The sequence below is a fragment of the Triticum aestivum genome, chromosome 5A, assembly GCF_018294505.1.
Source record: "Triticum aestivum cultivar Chinese Spring chromosome 5A, IWGSC CS RefSeq v2.1, whole genome shotgun sequence".
In the NCBI taxonomy this organism is placed as follows: domain Eukaryota; kingdom Viridiplantae; phylum Streptophyta; class Magnoliopsida; order Poales; family Poaceae; genus Triticum; species Triticum aestivum.
The window spans coordinates 681,285,113-681,295,633 of NC_057806.1; the positions used below are offsets into that span (position 1 = coordinate 681,285,113).

Sequence of the window (10,521 nt, forward strand, 5' to 3'; positions counted from 1 at the left end):
TAGCTTTCAAATTCTTTTGACTCTAAAAAATAGATCCCTCCCAGGTCTCAAATTGTTCTGACTCTACAAATAAAGTCTGAAAGACCGTGTATTTATGTGTGCTTCACTATCTTTGCTTCGCATTTTAAACGTCGGCCCCTCCTATATTTTGTATCACGCTCCGCCTCTGTGCAGTACCATCCATCTGCTTTTCAAGTTCAGCCACGTGTTCCACCCAACAGAACAATCATGTCAGTCATTGACATGTTTGCTCCCTTTTCGAAAAATTGACATGTTTGCTCACCTGTTCCTCAAGTTCAGGCTACGGTTTTTCATCCCCTTTGTTAACTGATGAAAAGGTTGCAACGAATTCATCCAAATTTAGAACTCATCAACAACACCTTTTATAATCAAATAAGAAAATAAGACCACATACCTCCAGATTTGGAACTTAAAATGTTTCTTTTTCTCTGGCACAACACGCACGTAAGCTAAAGTGTCGTAATCCAAAAGAAGATACTGTGAACAATTACGTGCAATACACTGCCAAGAGGTGAAGAAATAACAGCCCCCATTTTCACATATGTTTTTTCACACATCACAACAGCTCCCATTTTCACAAATATTTTTTCAAACATCACAGTAAAAACAAAATTCACCCATGTCACATACTCAACTAGCAGAAAGGCAGGAAAAAAATTAATCAGTTAGCAGAAGGGCAGGAAAAAAAAGTACTCGGCTAGCAGAAAGGCGGGATTTGGAATCCATTTTCAATCTACAAGTTTCACATGTTACATTTATATACAAATCCAAAAGGTCCTTTCAACGTGACAGAAAATAACTGTACAGCCTAGAACCGTATATATACAAAGAAAGAGCACGTGGATCAATGTGTACTGCAAATATAACATCATAATCTCACGCCAGCGGAAGTTCTTCAATGCATTTGACACCTCCTGGACAAAAAGGTTGGAGGGAAGGACTAATGCTCCGACTTCCATGCAAAATAATCTTATCATTCGATCGTGAAACGATGATCCCCATGAGAAAAGTTAGTTCTTGATGGACCTCTGCTGTTGCCCGCTCAACTGAGCACTGCAGAGATGACTCCTCAAATTAGTTATGTACCTATGGATACGCTGCTGATTGAATGGTGAAAGGGAGAAGACTGGATTCAGTGGCAAAGCAGTTGCTTCCTGCAATATAAATGTGAGCAGGATGATTGCTTTTGAGTATAGCGCCATTGATCTGCTTTGGCATCCCAAAAGTTCCTTTGTCTGCAAAATAATTGTAGATAAAGTCAAAAGAAAACATCAACTATAATCGATACATGAATAACACATTAACAACGGATCAAAAGTGGAGTTCAGACAAGATGAGAAATAAGGCAACCCCACTGGTCCATTTACTCAGGTAAGATTTTTTTTTCGAAAAGGGGGGGCTCCCCGGCCTCTGCATCAGAACGATGCATACGGCCATCTTATTAAACCAAATAAATAAGTTCCAACAAGGTCTCAAAGTCTCCAACTGAAAAGTGAAAAAAGCTCACACAGAGCCAAAAAGGCCTAGAAACACAAACTAGCCAAATAAAGGACGCCACAACAGGTAAGATTATCATGTATAAATTGAAAAATGGTGAAAAACAGTGCTCTTGTAGCAGGGGTAATGATTTATGTCTCGTATAGTTTCATAAATGCAGAATTGTGCTATTTGGACGGCCTCGCTGAAGTCACCAAACACCTAAAGAAAACTAGGAAAGTGTGGTTTTTGCTGAACCATTAAAATCATAATATTCCGAGATTGAAGAGAGAAGGATGTGAAAGGTCTCTTTAGCTCCTGGAACTAAACTGAGCCCACCAGTTTGTCTGCCTGTGTAGTGCGCAGCCATGCTCAGTTCAGCTCCAATGTTCAATAGTTATTGCTTAGTGGCAACCTTGTGTTCTGGCAAGTCATCACAATATCACCTTGACTTAGAGCAAAGTGTTTCAGCAAATGATATCCAAGTACACTCCATGAAGTACTCTTCAATACACCATTATTTAGCAGCGACCATGTGTTTCAGGAGTGACCCGGAGTGTGTAAAGGAGCCTATTACACATGGCAAGTGTTTCAGCAAATGGCATCCAAGAACTGTGTGAAGGAGCCTATTACACATTTCATAAAACTAGATAGTAGGACAAGATGGCCCGGACTGCCACGCATGATCATTTCTGCTTGTATCATTGTTCATAAAAAATATTTCTTTTTAAAATACAAAAATACTACGTTCTCATCCTTGTTTTGTACAGTAGTTTTCTACTAATAGGCTTATAACAAGAGAACCAACTGCCTGGACAACCAGTGGTAAATCCTGAGCATCAGTGTATTACTTCATTTGAACAATTTCCTGGTAAATATTAACTGAATTATGCATGTGATTGTGAATGAAAATCAGGTGTAACATCCATGATGTGCATAGAGAAATCAAATCTAAATCAGCCATCTAAGGGACTTAGATAGTGATACTTACAGCGCCACTTTTCCCATATACTAAAGCAGTTTGGAATATGATCTCCATTGCGTCTGGCATCTCAGTGTTATCTAGAAACAGAAAAAGGTTACGGTAAAAGCAAATATTATACTTGTGCAAGAAGATAAGTGGATGAATGTTCTAACCATTGTTCTCCCGCAACCTATGTGATATCTTCTCAGCACGGTCATATGCCTTGATGAACCCACTTTCAACCCAGTAACGAACAGAAGCCGGCCTAGTGAAATCCAATCCATGCGCTACATTCGGGGATAGACGCTGATCACTCTTAGGAAAGTAATTCTCGTGTGCAAATGTCGAAAAACTTCCATCATCTAAAGCATCCGGCAATAAGCTACATGCATTAAGCGCCTCTTTCCAGATAGCAAGTATCACAAGTTCAAGTGATAGTGCCTCCAGGTCCAGCCCTTTAAAAAGCTGTGTATAACACAGAAAAGCAAACATAGGTGAGGTTGAGATGAATTTGGGATTACTGTTTCCAAATTATCAAATAAATACCATAGCGAAGATCATCAAAAAGATATTTGAGACAGTGCGACAGAGACTTATGAAAAAAACTCCATGTAACAAAAACTGAGAAAAAAGAAGTGCCAGCCACACCATGGTTTGTTGAAAGGTCGTGAGTTTGACATTAAACAAAAACGCAGTAAGTCTAGACAAAATGAAAACATGCCTACAAGGGATATACAGAGTAGAGAAAGCATGGTGGTCCAATTAGAGGCAAACCAGTTGTACTAACACTAAATATCCTTATTAACGACACATTGAAATCTACACTGCTACATGTCCTCAAAAATCTATGCTGCTAGCTCAAATTACCCGCAGAAGTAAAAAAACAGTGACTGATCATGAAGAAAATCTAAAAAGCTAAGGAGTTCCAGTTTGAATACTGGACAGAATGAAGATGAACATGCTGTTCAGTGTTCAATAGACATGATACTAATTGCCACTGCAGCAGCAGCAGTACCTTCTCCTGAGCAAGTTCTGTGAGAATGACAATATACTGATTCAGTAGGTGAAGCCTTGTATAACAATCAAGTGGCCTCCCTCGCAGATTTTCCATAGTAGTTGACTCACGGGAAGCGGACAGTGGAGTACATCCATGGGATTTCAATCTATAGAGTGAGTCTCTGTTTTGACTCTGAACAGGCCCACTGATAGTGGATATATCATCACAGCGGGGTCTTGCACCTGTAACATCCTTCATTGGTTTCTCAAGTGAAGACAGCAACTCCATGGAAGTAGTGTTTGCCTGAACTAGTACATATTCTCGTTCAATCCACTCCCATGAATCAAATACTGCAAAATATACAAAATTAGTGCCTAAGCAGAGGATATAAAATACAAATTATACTTATAGACAGTGTCCAGCGTACCTTTTGAATCTACACTTTCAGACTTTACTTTGACGACAGCAGAAGAGACAGTCTGGCATGTATCCCTTAAATCAAGAGCATGATGGGATTCATCCACGATTTCACTGTTCCTGAAAAGGCATAATCAGCAAGATTCAACAATCGAGATAAATATGACGACACAACCAAGCCAAGTGCAAAATGGCATGCTTTTAACTATTCCAAAAACGTTCAGGAAATCTAGAAAAGATTGCAGGATTGCTGCACAAAGAGTAGTTATCCCCATTTATGAAAAGCTCATGATGAAGTCAGTCGTGCATTAAATTGTGATGCGCACCAGAACAATTCCAAATCTAATCTACATGCAGTTGCAAGGACAAAAAAAAGACGAGCAGAGCTTGCATATATGAGCTCACTCGTACAGAATTTGACCATTCCCCGTGGTTTTTGTACATTTCTTTTTGGGGTATACATGCAGCTTCTCATATGGGCACTTGGGCAGCAGGCGTCTGAGTTAAACTTACAGGACTTGATACAGAAAAAGTTCTAAAAGCAAAGTAGATTACTCAAAGCTACCCCATGGACTTGTGATTTTTAAACACTACCACCAGAGTAACAGGAATACCTTGCTGTTGCCAAAAAGTTGTGATTAAAGAATTCCTCAAAAGGCATTCTCTCCGCTGCAAAATTGAAAGCAATTTTCAATCTGATTCTGCGATGAATGGCTAGATTAAATGGCCTAAAAGAAAGTTGAACAAAGATTACTGCAGTGAGTATTAATTATCATACGCCTTATTTCCAGACACAAAATGAAGTGAAAATGGCAGACCCACCTGGATCAAGGCATATGAGTCTTCTGCACAGGTCAATAAACTCAGGATGTAAATCAGCCTCTATATCTGGAGGGAAACTGAGGCCACTAGATGACAATACTTTTTCGCACAGCTGTAATCCGTCAACAAAGCGCAAGCAGCAGTGTGTTAGGCTATATATGTGTATTGCGATTATGCGAGTACAACTAATGGTACAGTGTTACAAGCAAACCTCCACTCTATTCTCCCCAAGAAATGGTAGCTCCCCTGTTACTAGCTGGAAAAGAATGACTCCAACACTCCATAAATCTGCCTGCAAAGTTTTCAGGTAGACATTATTGCCTGGTTAATTTTAAGATCCGTGAATTTAAAGCGGTTAATAAACATACCTTTGCATCATATTTATCCCCTCGCCAGATTTCTGGGGCCATATAATATGGAGAGCCACAAAAAGTGGCAGCCAAATTTTCATGCATCAGAGATCTGAAGCGAGAAGATAGTTTTCAGTTGTACACTTGCACTTATAAAAAAAACTCAATGAAACAGAAAGAGAACTCACAATGAGTACAGAATTCAGAACCAACATGCTTGGAGCAAATGTGAGTATTAATAAGACCAATAAACCATGCCGTTGTGGAAATAAAAACACTTGACAGCAGATAATGGTCTAAATATTTTGGTATTGGTCTGCATCTCCCCAGCAATTTCAATCTTTAGAGAACGGAAGATAGTCCTATAACTGCGACACTGAGAATAAACCTCTCACCTGGCAAACCCAAAATCGCCAATTTTCAATGTAATGGCGTCCCCATCGGCTGATAGCAGAAGGTTCTGCGTGATTCACAGCTCAATCAGTACGGAGAAAATAATGCATCTCTGAAGATATTCGATAGAACAAGTAACCAGGCCAGATAAATAACTACACAAATTTTCCACATGAAATTTGTTATTGATGACTGAAGTTCAAATACAAGCATGAGTGAACAGCACAATTCTCCACGCAGTTTGGCATTTGATGGTAAACTGACATTGATTGCGGCTATAAATGTAAGCTTAGCTTTTGACCAATAATTTAAGTTCAGTTGATAATTATGGAAACCCTTTTACACGGGACCCTACTCTTAGTTTTGGCGCTTAGCGCAAAAAAAACATCACAAATTACCGATCTGGCCCAATTAGCGACAGATTCCAGCCAAAAATGCCAAAAAAGTTCACGCCCAGACCAACCGTAAACCCTAAGAAATCCAATAGAAAAGGGCGTAAGATCTAACCTGGGGTTTGAGGTCTCGGTGCACGATCCTCTGGCCCCTCAGCACCTTGAGCCCCTCGGCTGATGATCCAAAACACCAAACAGCAGTGGCGCATCAAAACATATACAGTCCCAGGATATACAGTAATAAAAAGGGGAAAGGGAACACTCGGCTCGATTGGGAACTCACCGAGCTGCCGGGCGAAGTCCCTGGCGGTGGCCTCCGGCAGCCGGTTGCGCGGCCCGCCGTGCGTTTGCCTGTAGGCCTCGAGGTCGCCCCCGTCGCAGTACTCCAGCACCAGGAACAGCTTCTCCCCCGTCTGCGGCGAAAACCGCGAGGCATTTTTACCACACTGAGTTCGATCGCGACTACAGTAGTAGCGCGGACGGCGGGGGCCGGAGATTTGGTGAAGGGGGTGGACACCTACCTCGATGGTGTTGATGAGGCGCAGGATGTTGGGGTGGGAGAGGCTGCCGAGGATGCTCATCTCCTGGAGGATGCCGCGGCGGACGTGGTCGTCGACGCGGCGGCGGTCGATCTCCTTGACGGCGACGCGCGCGCCGGTGGGGGCGTGCACGGCGCGGAACACCTCCGCGAACGTCCCCTTCCCCACCATCTCCCCGAGCTCGTACTCCCCCACCACCCGCGGCGGCGCCGCCCTCTCCTCCTCCATGTCGCCTCCGCCGCGGCCGGGCCGAGTCGCCGTCGCCGGCCGGCGAGTTCGTATTGGGGGCGAGCGAGACGAGAGCGTGTACTGCTGCCGTGCCGGTGGTGGTTTGGATTACGGCACGGGGCCCGCGTGCTGGTGGTGGCCTCTCCCGATGGGGGAAAGGATATTTGGGGCCGTGGCGGTCAATCTAGCTAGGCCCCACATGTCAGAGACCTCGTATAGGAAACGGTTTGCTCGATACGGCGGGCCGTGCCGTCAGTGGGTGCGGACGGCTTCTTTCTTTATGCTCGGGTGGGGGCCCACCCGTGGGAAAGCGGGGTATGGCCCGGCGTGTGCCTTTGCAAGCTTTTTAAAACGGTTTCCTCTGCGAGTGGGTGTCCTGTGGCACAAGCTGTTGCTTCATAGCATAGGCTACTAGTGCGGTGACGTGACAGGTGTCGTGTGATGGGACAAAATCACTGTTTTGACCCTTTAACAAAAAATTAGCACGATTTGACCTTAGTTTGTAAAAAAGTTAAAAATCTAACCCTTTTCCTATTGTATACACGTTTTTTTTGCATCGGTACAACTGAGAATCAAACCCCTTACATGCTCCTGTTTAGCTTCCCGCAAAAAAGCCTTTGCAAATTTACATTTGAGGAAGGCATGGCCACCATCTTCGTCAAGGCGATTGCACATCAGACAGATGGTATCCAGGTCAATTCCACGACGTTTAAGATTTAACCGGACAAGAAGGGTGTTGTGACTCAATCTCCAAAGGAACATGATGATTTTCCTAGGCATTTTCAAACTCCAAAGCTTGGCCCAAACCTTTGTTGCATTTGTTGTCGGATCTGCTACAGTGAAAGTTGATGTTTGACCTGCAGCAACATCGTCCAACTGAAGTTTGAGTTTGTAAGCTGAACGAACCGAAAAGTTACCTTTCGGGTCGGGATGCCAGGCTGGAAGATCATCAAATCCCTCCTTAATAGGAATACTCAGAATGTGTGGGACATCATCATCATTAAAATACTTGTTGAACAAGATCTTGGTCCCATATTGTATACACGTTGGCGTAGAAATATATAGGCTACTGCCATGATCAACGGCGATAGACTTTTGGTCAATCCTAGCTATCAAAAATGATGTGGCAAAGGCTCCTGTACGCAGCCGCCTCCTCCCCTAAGAAAAGACTAGGATTCCTTTACCTTCCGCCATTGCCTCGCGCCGGTCCGTCTTGTCCCCGATGGCCTTAGGATCATTGCGGCGCGACGGATTCCGGGCCTTGTTAGTGGGAGGGCTCTGTTTTCATATGCTCATTCGAGTTTTGTGAGGGTTTGTGCCCTACTCAGGAAGACGAGACGGGGGCGGCTTTCTTGAGATGGAATAAGATTCTTCCCGCCTAGCCCCCATCCGAGTGGTGTGTCTAGCATCACCGGTGTGCGTGTGGAGGTGTGTCTCTGGTAGATCTATCCTTGGTGGATTTGTTTGAATCTGGTTGTAGTTCGTCCGCGTTTGTGTGTTTTCAGGTTGGATCCTTTTGATCTACGCTACTCTTAATCGGAGCGATTGTTGTTCTGTTGTGTTGGTCCGGCGAGGGAGGGGCGATGACGACGGTGCGCCTTCGGCTTGCTTCAATGTTTGTAGTCATCGCTAGGTGGCCTCGGATCTGGATGTAATTTTTATTATTTCTGATGTCTGTTGTACTATCATGATTAAAAATAAATAGATCAGAAGTCTTCTAACAAAATGATGTGAAAAGTGGCTACCGCCATAGCCTTTGACAGTAGCACTTCTAAAGTATAATAAATCGAATGTTGTGCCTAGTAGTACAATTGAATGTTTACTCTTGAAAGTTGGCTAGTGCAAACAACTTTGCTTTTGGTTGGTCTCTATTTTTTTTGTTTTTTCCAATAAAAATGAAGAATTTTTCCAATTAATGTTGGGATATGGATTAGATAAAAGACATTTTTTTAATTATTTGTAACTGTTTTATAAAACTAGCACAATGCTTGTGCATTGCTACAAAGCCATAAAAACCCGAGGAGTTACCACTAGATTAGATTAGGAGATCATCAAAAGATGATGGTTTCTTGCAGCTATTAGATGGTTCATGATTAAAAGGAGTGTGAATATAATAAAAAACCATGTTGTAGTTGCTAAAGAGTCTTGGACCATATTAGGTCCTTTGGAAGATTTGTAGCGAGATAACATTTTGAATTTTGAAACATAGGATAACGGCATGAGTAGGTTGAATGCACAAGATCATCGATTAGGTAGTAGGAGAACAACCATCGCCATGTTGAACTGTAATTTGTTTGCCCTCTTCTGCTATGACATGGAACCGGAAGAATTGGTTAGGTAGAGAAACAAAAATCAAGACGATGATTTTGAACTGGAGCGGCATACTTGCATTTACAATTTGTGTTTTTTTACAGGAGTGCTATTCTCACATTAGGGTAGCAGTGTATTTGTTTATTTGAGATAGGTCTCATACCTAGTAAAAGTAACATTTGTTTATTTATATTTCTTGAAAGGTTGCTCTCTTACTTCCTTTGTCTGGTGATAAGTGTACATCTAGAAAATTGGTGACATATTAGTTCTCACTCCTCTTACTAGTCTCCACCAACTAAATTAAAGAACAAGAATGAGGATTGGGAGGTGATGCTGGCGAGAAGAGTGTGATTGGAGGATAGAGTGGCGACAGCGATTACTAGGAGGCGATTGCATTTATTAATTGCATAAGATGTGTAAATGTACACTTTTTCTAGAGAAAAATTGCACGGTAGATCCACGCTTATAAACGGACGAATGGAGTATGTGGGTAGAATTGCATTTATTTATTTGTGTAGTCCACATGTGAATTCATCACCAACTTCAACATTTATAAGTAGGAAAGACTTCGGCAAAGATATAAACAAATGTGATGGGATATTTGGGTACGTGCATTTGAATTGCCGGTGCACGAATTGTTTGTTGTTAATTTTTTGTCCAATAAAATTGAACAATTTGTCAAATTAATGTTAGATATGGATTATTAAAACACATTTTTACTTACTTATAACTATTTTATAAAATTGTCAAAAAAGATATAAACATATATGATGGGATAGATAAGCGAAAATGCCAAACAAAGACCGAGCTTCATGGAGGCCTTAATTTGAAAAGTTCAAAATTCAAACTTTTCAGTTTAAAAAAAATCTGCATAAGAATACACATATACCTAGATACATAATGTACATGTGTGCAAATTTTTAGGTCGAAATACGTTAACATAAGAGCTACACAAAAAAAGACAAATCTGAGGCTTTTTAGCATATGTACTATTCATCCTCAAAGTCTATGATTTTTTTTTGTTTGTGCTGCTTGCAATTTAAGGTATTTCATCCTGAAAAATTTTCACACATACACTTTCACATCCTTTGCATACTTATGTATTTTTTTCAGAATTTTTTGAAACCAAATTTTTTGAATTTTTCAATATAAGGATCTCTATGGAGCTCGGCCTCCAAAATGCCCTACTCGATATATGAGTATGTGTTTTACACCTGCTGGCCGGTGCACGGGTATATGGGTACACATTTGTATGTATCAGTTCGGGTATTTGAGCACGTATTTGTATGTATGGAGCGGTGCAAGCATTTGGCTATCTATTTGTATGTATTGATTCGGTTTGGGTATCGGATATGTATTTACACTAACCAAACCAATGCATGTGTATTTGGTACGTATTTGTACATATTGGCCGCCACATTTCTACAATGAAAACCCGCTTCCTAGATGATGTTCTTGTAACACTAGGAACCATCCGTTCTGCAGTTAGTCTCGAAAAAGGTGTAACTATAGCTTGGCTTCAATGCTTTCGTTAGTGCATAAACAAAATAAAAGATTGTATTTTGTACTCGAATATCCAAACCGATACGTATAAAGACGTACCCAATTATCC

At 41.6% G+C, this 10,521-nt stretch overlaps 1 protein-coding gene across 1 annotated transcript; it reads right to left on the reverse strand.

Moving 5' to 3' along the window:
• Window positions 1-735: 735 nt before the first annotated feature.
• Window positions 736-6,571, reverse strand: LOC123105948 (serine/threonine-protein kinase ATG1a; the record flags this gene model as incomplete). The annotated part of the gene is given in 13 exon segments (XM_044528134.1): window positions 736-1,256; window positions 2,489-2,559; window positions 2,635-2,926; window positions 3,477-3,808; window positions 3,886-3,995; window positions 4,490-4,544; window positions 4,698-4,809; window positions 4,909-4,989; window positions 5,066-5,159; window positions 5,443-5,507; window positions 5,948-6,006; window positions 6,116-6,245; window positions 6,354-6,571. Coding segments are annotated over 13 exon segments (1,844 nt in total), but the record flags the coding sequence as incomplete, so codon positions are not given.
• Window positions 6,572-10,521: the final 3,950 nt, after the last annotated feature.